Source organism: Physella acuta, unplaced genomic scaffold (assembly GCF_028476545.2).
Source record: "Physella acuta isolate Inbredline_101_S28 unplaced genomic scaffold, ASM2847654v3 ptg000256l, whole genome shotgun sequence".
Lineage (NCBI taxonomy): Eukaryota > Metazoa > Mollusca > Gastropoda > Physidae > Physella > Physella acuta.
Genome location: NW_026731775.1, coordinates 1182270 through 1199093, shown reverse-complemented (window position 1 = coordinate 1199093; position 16824 = coordinate 1182270). Strand labels below are relative to the sequence as shown.

The 16824-nt window shown below is 45.5% G+C and overlaps 1 protein-coding gene across 1 annotated transcript in view; it reads right to left on the bottom strand.

Moving 5' to 3' along the window:
- Positions 1-16824, bottom strand: part of LOC131938743 (voltage-dependent calcium channel gamma-5 subunit) — a 34084-nt gene that overhangs the window by 2486 nt on the left and 14774 nt on the right. Inside the window, exons 2-3 of the mRNA XM_059296883.1 lie at positions 3401-3490; positions 1548-1688 (exon numbers count right to left, since the gene is read on the bottom strand). Of these exons, the coding sequence (XP_059152866.1) occupies positions 1548-1688; positions 3401-3490 (231 nt within the window). The remainder of the gene's footprint in view (positions 1-1547; positions 1689-3400; positions 3491-16824) is intronic.

Below are 16824 nucleotides of genomic sequence, written 5' to 3'. Positions count from 1 at the left end.
GTGGCTGTGTAAAGTTTAAAGTTGTATTGTGTGCTTGCAATTTGTCAGTCTGATCATTGCGGGCTTGCTATAAAAATGTAGCCTCCCTCCCCCCCCCCCGCGCGCTCTAGACTAGCGCTAGTCTGTCCCCGGGGAACCCCTGGTATTTGTGTGTCCGTGTGAGCAGAAACAGGCCACATTCCTCTCTCTGTAATGGACGGCTGATGCTTTTATTTGAACTCAGTCTCGTTACATCAGGGCTGGCTGACGCGGGGATCAATGACGCCCAATGACGCGGGGATCATAGACGCCCAATGACGCTGGGATCAATGACGCCCAATGACGCGGACATGGAAGACGCCCTTAGCTACAAGAATTATATTTGTCTTAAGCGATGGAAAACTTGCAGGAGTTTTGAAATAAAACAAAGTCCACATTTAAAAACTTTCCAACAACACATGCTTTAGCTTTCCCTTCAGATGCCAGAGACAGTTGTAGCTCCAAGAAGAATGATCAATTACAGGTTATTGGGAGAACAGAGAAACCGTTCAATTCTGATCAATTACAGGTTATTGGGAGAACAGAGAGGCTGTTCTATTCTGATCAATTACAGGTTATTGGGAGAACAGAGAGGCCGTTCAATTCTGATTAATTACAGGTTATTGGGAGAACAGAGAGGCCGTTCAATTCTGATCAATTACAGGTTATTGGGAGAACAGAGAGGCCGTTCTATTCTGATCAATTACAGGTTATTGGGAGAACAGAGAGGCCGTTCTATTCTGATCAATTACAGGTTATTGGGAGAACAGAGAGGCCGTTCTATTCTGATCAAATACAGGCTATTGGGAGAACAGAGAGGCCGTTCTATTCTGATCAATTACAGGTTATTGGGAGAACAGAGAGGCCGTTCTATTCTGATCAAATACAGGTTATTGGGAGAACAGAGAGGCCGTTCTATTCTGATCAATTACAGGTTATTGGGAGAACAGAGAGGCCGTTCTATTCTGATCAATTACGGGTTATTGGGAGAACAGAGAGGCCGTTCAACTCTGATCAATTACAGGTTATTGGGAGAACAGAGAGGCCGTTCTATTCTGATCAATTACAGGTTATTGGGAGAACAGAGAGGCCGTTCAATTCTGATCAATTACAGGTTATTGGGAGAACAGAGAGGCCGTTCAACTCTGATCAATTACAGGTTATTGGGAGAACAGAGAGGCCGTTCAATTTTAACAGATGTAAGTTATTGGGAAAACAGAGAGGCCGTTCAATAATAATGGATGTAAGTTATTGGGAGAACCGAGAGACCGTTCAATTATAATGGATGTAAGTTATTGGGAGAACAGAGAGGCCGTTCAATTATAATGGATGTAAGTTATTGGGAGAACAGAGAGGCCGTTCAGTTACAAATGCTGAAGGCTATAGTTAAAATTTATTTTAAATATCTATTATTTTACCATTTGTTTATCTAAAGAGCTTGAACTAAATTATTCTATTGGTCTGTGAATTAATATCTAAAGAATTTCTACTGGTATTGATTAAAAGCATTCTATAACAATTATGCTCACCTGCTAAAACAAATAAAATTCCAGAGACGAAGGTCAATATTTTCTTATTGTCGTTGCAGTGGCCGATGAAGCACATGATTCCACCGATGAGAAGAATGAGAATACTGACCAGTGGGAACATGGTAGCCTGACGTATGTTTACTGGGGAGAAATAAATGTACATGGTAGCCTGGCGTATGTTTACTGGGGAGAAATAAATGTACAAGGTAGCCTGACGTATGTTTACTGGGGAGAAATAAATGTAGGCCTACAAGGTAGCCTGGCGTATGTTTACTTGGGAGAAATAAATGTACATGGTAGCCTGACGTATGTTTACTGGGGAGAAATAAATGTACATGGTAGCCTGACGTATGTTTACTGGGGAGTAATAAATGTACAAGGTAGCCTGACGTATGTTTACTGGGGAGAAATAAATGTACATGGTAGCCTGACGTATGTTTACTGGGGAGAAATAAATGAACATGGTAGCCTGACGTATGTTGACTGGGGAGAAATAAATGTACAAGGTAGCCTGACTGGGGAGAAATAAATGTACAAGGTAGCCTGACGTATGTTTACTGGGGAGAAATAAGTGTACATGGTAGCCTGACGTATGTTTACTGGGGAGAAATAAATGTACAAGGTAGCCTGACGTATGTTTACTGGGGAGTAATAAATGTACAAGATAGCCTGACGTATGTTTACTGGGGAGAAATAAATGTACAAGGTAGCCTGACGTATGTTTACTGGGGAGAAATAAATGTACAAGGTAGCCTGACGTATGTTTACTGGGGAGAAATAAATGTACAAGGTAGCCTGACGTATGTTTACTGGGGAGAAATAAATGTACAAGGTAGCCTGACGTATGTTTACTGGGGAGAAATAAATGTACAAGGTAGCCTGACTGGGGAGAAATAAATGTACAAGGTAGCCTGACTGGGGAGAAATAAATGTACAAGGTAGCCTGACGTATGTTGACTGGGGAGAAATAAATGTACATGGTAGCCTGACGTATGTTTACTGGGGAGAAATAAATGTACAAGGTAGCCTGACGTATGTTGACTGGGGAGAAATAAATGTACAAGGTAGCCTGACGTATGTTTACTGGGGAGAAATAAATGTACAAGGTAGCCTGACTGGGGAGAAATAAATGTACAAGGTAGCCTGACGTATGTTGACTGGGGAGAAATAAATGTACAAGGTAGCCTGACGTATGTTTACTGGGGAGAAATAAATGTACATGGTAGCCTGACGTATGTTTACTGGGGAGAAATAAATGTACATGGTAGCCTGACGTATGTTTACTGGGGAGAAATAAATGTACAAGGTAGCCTGACTGGGGAGAAATAAATGTACAAGGTAGCCTGACGTATGTTGACTGGGGAGAAATAAATGTACAAGGTAGCCTGACGTATGTTGACTGGGGAGAAATAAATGTACATGGTAGCCTGACGTATGTTGACGATAAAAAGTTTTAAGGCTAGCTTACTCTGGTTTACTGGAGATAATAAATCTAATCTTTGAGTATACATTACAAGAATTTATGGTGAATGTTTCTTTACATACTAATGTTATACAATCTAGTTTTTAACGTGCAAATGTTATAGTGGCTGGCTTTATTACACGCTGATGTTATACTTGCTGGTGTTATTACAAACTAATTTTATACTTGTTGGTTTTTATTACAAGCTATGTTACAACTAATGTTACAACTACTTGCTTTTAATGGAGGCTTTACATTTACAAATTCAAAAAAGAATTTATTTTTTGCTTCGAATATATTGCTTTAAAGTTACTTTAAAGAGCACAGCGTACACAGTATCTTGACTGAAATAAAAGCAAAAAATCAAGTTGTAAACAGTTGAGCAACTTACATAGGATAGCATCTGTTGGTCCCAGCCCGTCTCTGTCTTCATTCGTAAAATATTGAATATAAGAACACTCTGCAGGCTTGTGTTCATTATCTGCAGAGAGATACCCGACAAACACGTTATTTCAACTGTTAATGGTGTTGCTATTGATGTTATAATTGATGTTGTTATTGATGTTCCTAGTGATTATGTTATTGATGTTATTAAAGTTGTTAATGATGTTGTTCTTTATGTTATTATTGATGTTGTTATTATGGTTTTTTATGTTGGTATTATTGCTGCTATTGAGGTTTTTATTAATGTTGTTTTAATGTTCATGACATTATTAGGGGTGTTGATACTGATGTTATTACATCTAGAAGTATTAGTAGGGTAAACTAGATCCTGCCCACACAAGATGAAGTTCAGACCTACAAAGTGGACCAGACTCAAACATTTACACTGGATCCAGCCTCTAGCCCTGGACCAGACTCAAACATTTACACTGGCTCCAGCCCTGGACCAGACTCAAACATTTACACTGGCTCCAACCCTCGACCAGACTCAAACATTTATACTGGCTCCAGCCTCCAGCCCTGGACCAGACTCAAACATTTACACTGGCTCCAGCCCTGGACCAGACTCAAACATTTACACTGGCTCCAACCCTGGACCAGACTCAAACATTTACACTGGCTCCAACCCTGGACCAGACTCAAACATTTACACTGGCTCCAGCCCTGGACCAGACTAAAACATTTACACTGGCTCCAGCCTCTAGCCCTGGACCAGACTCAAACATTTACACTGGCTCCAGCCCTGGACGAGACTCAAACATTTACACTGGCTCCAGCCCTGGACCAGACTCAAACATTAACACTGGCTCCAGCCTCTAGCCCTGGACCAGACTCAAACATTTACACTGGCTCCAGTCCTGGACCAGACTCAAACATTAACACTGGCTCCAACCCTGGACCAGACTCAAACATTTACACTGGCTCCAGCCTCCAGCCCTGGACCAGACTCAAACATTTACACTGGCTCCAGCCTCCAGCCCTGGACCAGACTCAAACATTTACACTGGCTCCAGCCCTGGACCAGACTCAAACATTTACACTGGCTCCAGCCTCCAGCCCTGGACCAGACTCAAACATTTACACTGGCTCCAACCCTGGACCAGACTCAAACATTAACACTGGCTCCAGCCCTGGACCAGACTCAAACATTTACACTGGCTCCAACCCTGGACCAGACTCAAACATTTACAATGGCTCCAACCCTGGACCAGACTCAAACATTTACACTGGCTCCAGCCCTGGACCAGACTCAAACATTTACACTGGCTCCAACCCTGGACCAGACTCAAACATTTACACTGGCTCCAACCCTGGACCAGACTCAAACATTTACACTGGCTCCAACCCTGGACCAGACTAAAACATTTACACTGGCTCCAGCCTCCAGCCCTGGACCAGACTCAAACATTTACACTGGCTCCAACCCTGGACCAGACTAAAACATTTACACTGGCTCCAGCCTCCAGCCCTGGACCAGACTCAAACATTTACACTGGCTCCAACCCTGGACCAGACTCAAACATTTACACTGGCTCCAGCCTCCAGCCCTGGACCAGACTCAAACATTCACACTGGCTCCAACCCTGGACCAGACTCAAACATTTACACTGGCTCCAACCCTGGACCAGACTCAAACATTTACACTGGCTCCAGCCTCCAGCCCTGGACCAGACTCAAAAATTTACACTGGATCCAGCCCTGGACCAGACTCAAACATTTACACTGGCTCCAGCCCTGGACCAGACTCAAACATTTACACTGGCTCCAACCCTGGACCAGACTCAAACATTTACACTGGCTTCAGCCCTGGACCAGACTCAAACATTTACACTGGCTCCAGCCCTGGACGAGACTCAAACATTTACACTGGCTCCAGCCCTGGACCAGACTCAAACATTAACACTGGCTCCAGCCTCTAGCCCTGGACCAGACTCAAACATTTACACTGGCTCCAGTCCTGGACCAGACTCAAACATTAACACTGGCTCCAACCCTGGACCAGACTCAAACATTTACACTGGCTCCAGCCTCCAGCCCTGGACCAGACTCAAACATTTACACTGGCTCCAGCCTCCAGCCCTGGACCAGACTCAAACATTTACACTGGCTCCAGCCCTGGACCAGACTCAAACATTTACACTGGCTCCAGCCTCCAGCCCTGGACCAGACTCAAACATTTACACTGGCTCCAACCCTGGACCAGACTCAAACATTAACACTGGCTCCAGCCCTGGACCAGACTCAAACATTTACACTGGCTCCAACCCTGGACCAGACTCAAACATTTACAATGGCTCCAACCCTGGACCAGACTCAAACATTTACACTGGCTCCAGCCCTGGACCAGACTCAAACATTTACACTGGCTCCAACCCTGGACCAGACTCAAACATTTACACTGGCTCCAACCCTGGACCAGACTCAAACATTTACACTGGCTCCAACCCTGGACCAGACTAAAACATTTACACTGGCTCCAGCCTCCAGCCCTGGACCAGACTCAAACATTTACACTGGCTCCAACCCTGGACCAGACTAAAACATTTACACTGGCTCCAGCCTCCAGCCCTGGACCAGACTCAAACATTTACACTGGCTCCAACCCTGGACCAGACTCAAACATTTACACTGGCTCCAGCCTCCAGCCCTGGACCAGACTCAAACATTCACACTGGCTCCAACCCTGGACCAGACTCAAACATTTACACTGGCTCCAACCCTGGACCAGACTCAAACATTTACACTGGCTCCAGCCTCCAGCCCTGGACCAGACTCAAAAATTTACACTGGATCCAGCCCTGGACCAGACTCAAACATTTACACTGGCTCCAGCCCTGGACCAGACTCAAACATTTACACTGGCTCCAACCCTGGACCAGACTCAAACATTTACACTGGCTTCAGCCCTGGACCAGACTCAAACATTTACACTGGCTCCAACCCTCGACCAGACTCAAACATTTATACTGGCTCCAGCCTCCAGCCCTGGACCAGACTCAAACATTTACACTGGCTCCAGCCCTGGACCAGACTCAAACATTTACACTGGCTCCAACCCTGGACCAGACTCAAACATTTACACTGGCTCCAACCCTGGACCAGACTCAAACATTTACACTGGCTCCAGCCCTGGACCAGACTAAAACATTTACACTGGATCCAGCCTCTAGCCCTGGACCAGACTCAAACATTTACACTGGCTCCAGCCCTGGACGAGACTCAAACATTTACACTGGCTCCAGCCCTGGACCAGACTCAAACATTAACACTGGCTCCAGCCTCTAGCCCTGGACCAGACTCAAACATTTACACTGGCTCCAGTCCTGGACCAGACTCAAACATTAACACTGGCTCCAGCCCTGGACCAGACTCAAACATTTACACTGGCTCCAGCCCTGGACCAGACTCAAACATTTACACTGGCTCCAGCCCTGGACCAGACTCAAACATTTACACTGGCTCCAACCCTGGACCAGACTCAAACATTTACACTGGCTCCAACCCTGGACCAGACTCAAACATTTACACTGGCTCCAACCCTGGACCAGACTAAAACATTTACACTGGCTCCAGCCTCCAGCCCTGGACCAGACTCAAACATTTACACTGGCTCCAGCCCTGGACCAGACTCAAACATTTACACTGGCTCCAGCCCTGGACCAGACTCAAACATTTACACTGGCTCCAGCCCTGGACCAGACTCAAACATTTACACTGGCTCCAACCCTGGACCAGACTCAAACATTTACACTGGCTCCAACCCTGGACCAGACTCAAACATTTACACTGGCTCCAACCCTGGACCAGACTAAAACATTTACACTGGCTCCAGCCTCCAGCCCTGGACCAGACTCAAACAATTACACTGGCTCCAACCCTGGACCAGACTCAAACATTTACACTGGCTTCAGCCCTGGACCAGACTCAAACATTTACACGGGCTCCAGCCTCCAGATCTGGACCAGACTCAAACATTTACACTGGCTCCAACCCTGGACCAGACTCAAACATTTATACTGGCTCCAGCCCTGGACCAGACTCAAACATTTACACTGGCTCCAACCCTCGACCAGACTCAAACATTTATACTGGCTCCAGCCTCCAGCCCTGGACCAGACTCAAACATTTACACTGGCTTCAGCCCTGGACCAGACTCAAACATTTACACTGGCTCCAACCCTGGACCAGACTCAAACATTTACACTGGCTCCAACCCTGGACCAGACTCAAACATTTACACTGGCTCCAGCCCTGGACCAGACTAAAACATTTACACTGGATCCAGCCTCTAGCCCTGGACCAGACTCAAACATTTACACTGGCTCCAGCCCTGGACGAGACTCAAACATTTACACTGGCTCCAGCCCTGGACCAGACTCAAACATTAACACTGGCTCCAGCCTCTAGCCCTGGACCAGACTCAAACATTTACACTGGCTCCAGTCCTGGACCAGACTCAAACATTAACACTGGCTCCAGCCCTGGACCAGACTCAAACATTTACACTGGCTCCAGCCCTGGACAAGACTCAAACATTTACACTGGCTCCAGCCTCCAGCCCTGGACCAGACTCGAACATTTACACTGGCTCCAACCCTGGACCAGACTCAAACATTTACACTGGCTCCAACCCTGGACCAGACTCAAACATTTACACTGGCTCCAACCCTGCACCAGACTAAAACATTTACACTGGCTCCAGCCTCCAGCCCTGGACCCGACTCAAACATTTACACTGGCTCCAACCCTGGACCAGACTAAAACATTTACACTGGCTCCAGCCTCCAGCCCTGGACCAGACTCAAACAATTACACTGGCTCCAACCCTGGACCAGACTCAAACATTTACACTGACTCCACCCTCCAGCCCTGGACCAGACTCAAACATTCACACTGGCTCCAACCCTGGACCAGACTCAAACATTTACACTGGCTCCAACCCTGGACCAGACTAAAACATTTACACTGGCTCCAGCCTCCAGCCCTGGACCAGACTCAAACATTTACACTGGCTCCAACCCTCGACCAGACTCAAACATTTATACTGGCTCCAGCCTCCAGCCCTGGACCAGACTCAAACATTTACACTGGCTCCAGCCCTGGACCAGACTCAAACATTTACACTCGCTCCAACCCTGGACCAGACTCAAACATTTACACTGGCTCCAGCCTCTAGCCCTGGACCAGACTCAAACATTTACACTGGCTCCAGCCCTGGATCAGACTCAAACATTTACACTGGCTCCAGCCCTGGACCAGACTCAAACATTTACACTGGCTCCAGCCCTGGACGAGACTCAAACATTTACACTGGCTCCAGCCCTGGACCAGACTCAAACATTAACACTGGCTCCAGCCTCTAGCCCTGGACCAGACTCAAACATTTACACTGGCTCCAGCCTCCACCCCTGGACCAGACTCAAACAATTACACTGGCTCCAGCCTCTAGCCCTGGACCAGACTCAAACATTTACACTGGCTCCAGCCCTGGACCAGACTCAAGCATTTACACTGTTTCCAACCCTGGACCAGACTCAAACATTTACACTGGCTCCAGCCTCCAGCCCTTGACCAGACTCAAACATTTACACTGGCTCCAGCCCTGGACCAGACTCAAACATTTACACTGGCTCCAGCCCTGGACCAGACTCAAACATTTACACTGGCTCCAGCCCTGGATCAGACTCAAACATTTACACTGGCTCCAGCCCTGGACCAGACTCAAACATTTACACTGGCTCCAGCCCTGGACGAGACTCAAACATTTACACTGGCTCCAGCCCTGGACCAGACTCAAACATTAACACTGGCTCCAGCCTCTAGCCCTGGACCAGACTCAAACATTTACACTGGCTCCAGCCTCCACCCCTGGACCAGACTCAAACAATTACACTGGCTCCAGCCTCTAGCCCTGGACCAGACTCAAACATTTACACTGGCTCCAGCCTCCAGCCCTGGACCAGACTCAAACATTTACACTGGCTCCAGCCCTGGACCAGACTCAAACATTAACACTGGCTCCAGCCCTGGACCAGACTCAAACATTTACACTGGCTCCAACCCTGGACCAGACTCAAACATTTACACTGGCTCCAGCCTCCAGCCCTGGACCAGACTCAAACATTTACACTGGCTCCAGCTCTGGACCAGACTCAAACATTTACACTGGCTCCAGCCCTGGACCAGACTCAAACATTTACACTGGCTCCAACCCTGGACCAGACTCAAACATTTACACTGGCTCCAGCTCTGGACCAGACTCAAACATTTACACTGGCTCCAGCCCTGGACCAGACTCAAACATTTACACTGGCTCCAACCCTGGACCAGACTCAAACATTTACACTGGCTCCAGCCTCTAGCTCTGGACCAGACACAAACATTTACACTGGCTCCAGCCTCCAGGGCCCTGGACCAGACTCAAACATTTACACTGGCTCCAGCCCTGGACCAGACTCAAATATTTACACTGGCTCCAGCCCTGGACCAGACTCAAACATTTACACTGGCTCCAACCCTGGACCAGACTCAAACATTTACACTGGCTCCAACCCTGGACCAGACTCAAACATTTACACTGGCTCCAGCCCTGGACCAGACTCAAACATTTACACTGGCTCCAACCCTGGACCAGACTCAAACATTTACACTGGCTCCAACCCTGGACCAGACTCAAACATTTACACTGGCTTCAACCCTGGACCAGACTAAAACATTTACACTGGCTCCAGCCTCCAGCCCTGGACCAGACTCAAACATTTACACTGGCTCCAGCCCTGGACCAGACTCAAACATTTACACTGGCTCCAGCCCTGGACCAGACTCAAACATTTACACTGGCTCCAGCCATGGACCAGACTCAAACATTTACACTGGCTCCAGTTTGTAAATTATATTTTCGATGTTAAACATTATATTCAATTAGCATAAACATCGAGGTTATTAAATGTGGATTTATTAATAACCAACATTAGTTTAAAATTCTTTTAAGTCACCATTTTTTTTAAATTTTAAATTTTTTATTTTTGCTAACGTGAAATGATACAATGATTACAACATATCTTGTTATGATCTAGCGCTGAGCCCATAAACCTAATACTTGAACATAAAAGGGTATTAGATGTCTTTTTTCATAGTATTTCTTACGATTTTGCTATTTAAAGGAATTATTATTATAACAATTCTTTATTGTAGCAGAAAATTTGAAAGAATAGGCCTATTGTTATTCATTAAAAAAAAAAACAACCTTATTATAAAAGCCAGCTCATTAAGAGGATTAGTAGTACTACCTTAATTAGAAAAAAAGACAGTTTAATTTAGTTTTTTAAAATAAATTTAATAAAAATATTTTAAAAAAAAAAGAAATTAAATATAACAAAGAAACTGCGTCTTGAGGTTCTTTTAGTAACCACAAATATAATCAAATTTTAGAAATATTATATATATATATATATATATTTTTTTTTTTTCATTTGTAACTATACTAGCGTGCATGTCTAGTACGTTGATGCGGTCTCAGAAGAAAGGTGGACAAAGTATTTTAAGAGAATTTCATCTGCGTTACCAATCGTATATTTTAATACGCGAGACTTAGTTTTCTAAAACTGATTCATTTAAATGTAAACGAAGCAGGTGTTATTTTTGTTGTATAATAGTTGTTAGGGCGCGGGATTGTCCTCATTACCACCCAGACGCCCCAGGGTGGGATGTATGATAGCCTTGAGTATATGTTGATCGCCTTTCTTAATAATGCCGTAGAACACACATTGGCGACCGCACAGGTATGCAATTAAATATATATATATATATATATATATATATATATATATATATATATATATATATATATATATATATATATATATATATATATATATATATATATATATATATTTATATATATATATATATATATATATATATATATATATATATATATATATATATATATATATATATAGATACATATATATATATATATATATATATATATATATATATATATATATATATATATATATATATATATATATATATATTTATTTATATATTTATATATTTATATTTATATATTTATTTATTTATTTATATAAAATCGGTGTCCTGAATTTTTTTTACAGCTTCTGACTTCTTATGTTTACTGGAATCTCTGTCATTCAGGAAAGTCTGCATCCTTTTATAAATATTGAAATGCAATTCAAAGTTCAAATGACGATTGTAATATGAAATTAGTCTTAGCGACACAAGCAAAAATCGATTTGAGCATAAAATGAAGTGAGAACACAGCCACACAAGAAGCGAGAGATTATCGACCAGCTCACAAACCGCATGGAGCTTCAGTGCTGATCACACACTCTACACATTTGTCCTGCTCCCACACGCTACACATCTAGCGTTTGTCCTGATCTCACACTCTACACACTTGTCCTGCTCCCACACTCTACACATTTGTCCTGCTCCCACACGCTACACATCTAGCGTTTGTCCTGCTCCCACACTCTACACATTTGTCCTGCTCCCACACGCTACACACTTGTCCTGCTCCCACTGTCTACACATTTGTCCTGCTCCCACACTCTACACTCTACACATTTGTCCTGCTCCCACACTCTACACTCTACACATTTGTCCTGCTCCCACACTCTACACATTTGTCCTGCTCCCACACTCTACACTCTACACACTTGTCCTGCTCCCACTGTCTACACATTTGTCCTGCTCCCACACTCTACACTCTACACATTTGTCCTGCCCCACACTCTAAACTCTACACATTTGTCCTGCTCCCACACTCTACACTCTACACACTTGTCCTGCTCCCACTGTCTACACATTTGTCCTGCTCCCACTGTCTACACATTTGTCCTGCTCCCACACCCTACACATTTGTCCTGCTCCCACACTCTACACATTTGTCCTGCTCCCACACTCTACACATTTGTCCTGCTCCCACACTCTACACATTTGTCCTGCTCCCACACTCTACACATTTGTCCTGCTCCCACACCACTCTACACATTTGTCCTGCTCCCACATTCTACACATTTGTCCTGCTCCCTCTGTCTACACATTTGTCCTGCTCCCACACCCTACACATTTGTCCTGCTCCCACACTCTACACATTTGTCCTGCTCCCACACTCTACACATTTGTCCTGCTCCCACACCACTCTACACATTTGTCCTGCTCCCACACCCTACACATTTGTCCTGCTCCCTCTGTCTACACATTTGTCCTGCTCCCACACTCTACACTCTACACATTTGTCCTGCTCCCACACTCTACACATTTGTCCTGCTCCCACACTCTACACTCTACACATTTGTCATGCTCCCACTGTCTACACATTTGTCCTGCTCCCACACTCTACACTCTACATATTTGTCTTGCTCCCACACTCTACACTCTACACATTTGTCCTGCTCCCACACTCTACACTCTACACATTTGTCTTGCTCCCACACTCTACACTCTACACATTTGTCCTGCTCCCACACTCTACACTCTACACATTTGTCCTGTTCCCACACTCTACACATTTGTCCTGCTCCCACACTCTACACTCTACACATTTGTCCTGCTCCCACTGTCTACACATTTGTCTAGCTCCCACACTCTACACATTTGTCCTGCTCCCACACTCTACACTCTACACATTTGTCCTGCTCCCACACTCTACACTCTACACATTTGTCCTGCTCCCACACTCTACACATTTGTCCTGCTCCCACACTCTACACTCTACACATTTGTCCTGCTCCCACACTCTACACATTTGTCCTGCTCCCACACTCTACACTCTACACATTTGTCCTGCTCCCACACTCTACACTCTACACATTTGTCCTGTTCCCACTGTCTACACATTTGTCTTGCTCCCACACTCTACACTCTACACATTTGTCTTGCTCCCACACTCTACACTCTACACATTTGTCTTGCTCCCACACTCTACACACTTGTCCTGCTCCCACACTCTACACATTTGTCCTGCTCCCACACTCTACACATCTAGCGTTTGTCCTGCTCCCACACTCTACACTCTACACATTTGTCCTGCTCCCACACTCTACACATTTGTCCTGCTCCCACACTCTACACTCTACACATTTGTCTTGCTCCCACACTCTACACTCTACACATTTGTCCTGCTCCCACACTCTACACTCTACACACTTGTCCTGCTCCCACTGTCTACACATTTGTCCTGCTCCCACACTCTACACTCTACACATTTGTCTTGCTCCCACACTCTACACTCTACACATTTGTCTTGCTCCCACTGTCTACACATTTGTCCTGCTCCCACACTCTACACATTTGTCCTGCTCCCACACTCTGCACATTTGTCCTGCTCCCACACTCTACACTCTACACATTTGTCTTGCTCCCACACTCTACACTCTACACATTTGTCCTGCTCCCACACTCTACACTCTACACATTTGTCTTGCTCCCACACTCTACACTCTACACATTTGTCCTGCTCCCACACTCTACACTCTACACATTTGTCCTGTTCCCACACTCTACACATTTGTCCTGCTCCCACACTCTACACATTTGTCCTGCTCCCACTGTCTACACATTTGTCTAGCTCCCACACTCTACACATTTGTCCTGCTCCCACACTCTACACTCTACACATTTGTCCTGCTCCCACACTCTACACTCTACACATTTGTCCTGTTCCCACTGTCTACACATTTGTCTTGCTCCCACACTCTACACTCTACACATTTGTCTTGCTCCCACACTCTACACTCTACACATTTGTCCTGCTCCCACACTCTACACTCAACACATTTGTCCTGTTCCCACTGTCTACACATTTGTCTTGCTCCCACACTCTACACTCTACACATTTGTCTTGCTCCCACACTCTACACTCTACACATTTGTCTTGCTCCCACACTCTACACTCTACACATTTGTCTAGCTCCCACACTCTACACATTTGTCCTGCTCCCACACTCTACACTCTACACATTTGTCCTGTTCCTACTGTCTACACATTTGTCTTGCTCCCACACTCTACACTCTACACATTTGTCCTGCTCCCACACTCTACACTCTACACATTTGTCCTGTTCCCACTGTCTACACATCTGTCTTGCTCCCACACTCTATACTCTACACATTTGTCCTGCTCCCACACTCTACACTCTACACATTTGTCCTGTTCCCACTGTCTACACATTTGTCTTGCTCCCACACTCTACACTCTACACATTTGTCCTGCTCCCACACTCTACACTCTACACATTTGTCTTGCTCCCACACTCTACACTCTACACATTTGTCCTGCTCCCACACTCTACACTCTACACACTTGTCCTGCTCCCACTGTCTACACATTTGTCCTGCTCCCACACTCTACACTCTACACATTTGTCTTGCTCCCACACTCTACACTCTACACATTTGTCTTGCTCCCACTGTCTACACATTTGTCCTGCTCCCACACTCTACACATTTGTCCTGCTCCCACACTCTACACTCTACACATTTGTCTTGCTCCCACACTCTACACTCTACACATTTGTCCTGCTCCCACACTCTACACTCTACACATTTGTCTTGCTCCCACACTCTACACTCTACACATTTGTCCTGCTCCCACACTCTACACTCTACACATTTGTCCTGTTCCCACACTCTACACATTTGTCCTGCTCCCACACTCTACACATTTGTCCTGCTCCCACTGTCTACACATTTGTCCTGCTCCCACACTCTACACTCTACACATTTGTCCTGCTCCCACTGTCTACACATTTGTCCTGCTCCCACACTCTACACTCTACACATTTGTCCTGCTCCCACACTCTACACACTTGTCCTGCTCCCACACTCTACACATTTGTCCTGCTCCCACACTCTACACTCTACACATTTGTCCTGCTCCCACACTCTACACTCTACACATTTGTCCTGTTCCCACTGTCTACACATTTGTCTTGCTCCCACACTCTACACTCTACACATTTGTCCTGCTCCCACACTCTACACTCTACACATTTGTCCTGTTCCCACTGTCTACACATTTGTCTTGCTCCCACACTCTACACTCTACACATTTGTCTTGCTCCCACACTCTACACTCTACACATTTGTCTTGCTCCCACACTCTACACTCTACACATTTGTCTTGCTCCCACACTCTACACTCTACACATTTGTCTAGCTCCCACACTCTACACATTTGTCCTGCTCCCACACTCTACACTCTACACATTTGTCCTGCTCCCACACACAACACTCTACACATTTGTCCTGTTCCCACTGTCTACACATTTGTCTTGCTCCCACACTCTACACTCTACACATTTGTCCTGCTCCCACACTCTACACTCTACACATTTGTCCTGTTCCCACTGTCTACACATTTGTCTTGCTCCCACACTCTACACTCTACACATTTGTCCTGCTCCCACACTCTACACTCTACACATTTGTCCTGCTCCCACACTCTACACTCTACACATTTGTCCTGCTCCCACACTCTACACATTTGTCTTGCTCCCACACTCTACACACTTGTCCTGCTCCCACACTCTACACATTTGTCCTGCTCCCACACTCTACACATTTGTCCAGCTCCCACACTCTACACTCTACACATTTGTCCTACTCCCACACTCTACACATTTGTCCTGCTCCCACACTCTACACTCTACACATTTGTCTTGCTCCCACACTCTACACTCTACACATTTGTCCTGTTCCCACTGTCTACACATTTGTCCTGCTCCCACACTCTACACATTTGTCCTGCTCCCACACTCTACACTCTACACATTTGTCTTGCTCCCACACTCTACACTCTACACATTTGTCCTGCTCCCACACTCTACACTCTACACACTTGTCCTGCTCCCACTGTCTACACATTTGTCCTGCTCCCACACTCTACACTCTACACATTTGTCCTGCTCCCACACTCTACACTCTACACATTTGTCCTGCTCCCACACTCTACACTCTACACATCTGTCTTGCTCCCACACTCTACACTCTACACATTTGTCCTGCTCCCACACTCTACACTCTACACATTTGTCCTGCTCCCACACTCTACACACTTGTCCTGCTCCCACACTCTACACATTTGTCTTGCTCCCACACTCTACACATTTGTCCTGCTCCCACTGTCTACACATTTGTCCTGCTCCCACACTCTACACTCTACACATTTGTCCTGCTCCCACACTCTACACTCTACACATTTGTCTTGCTCCCACACTCTACACTCTACACATTTGTCCTGCTCCCACACTCTACACTCTACACACTTGTCCTGCTCCCACTGTCTACACATTTGTCCTGCTCCCACACTCTACACTCTACACATTTGTCCTGCTCCCACAC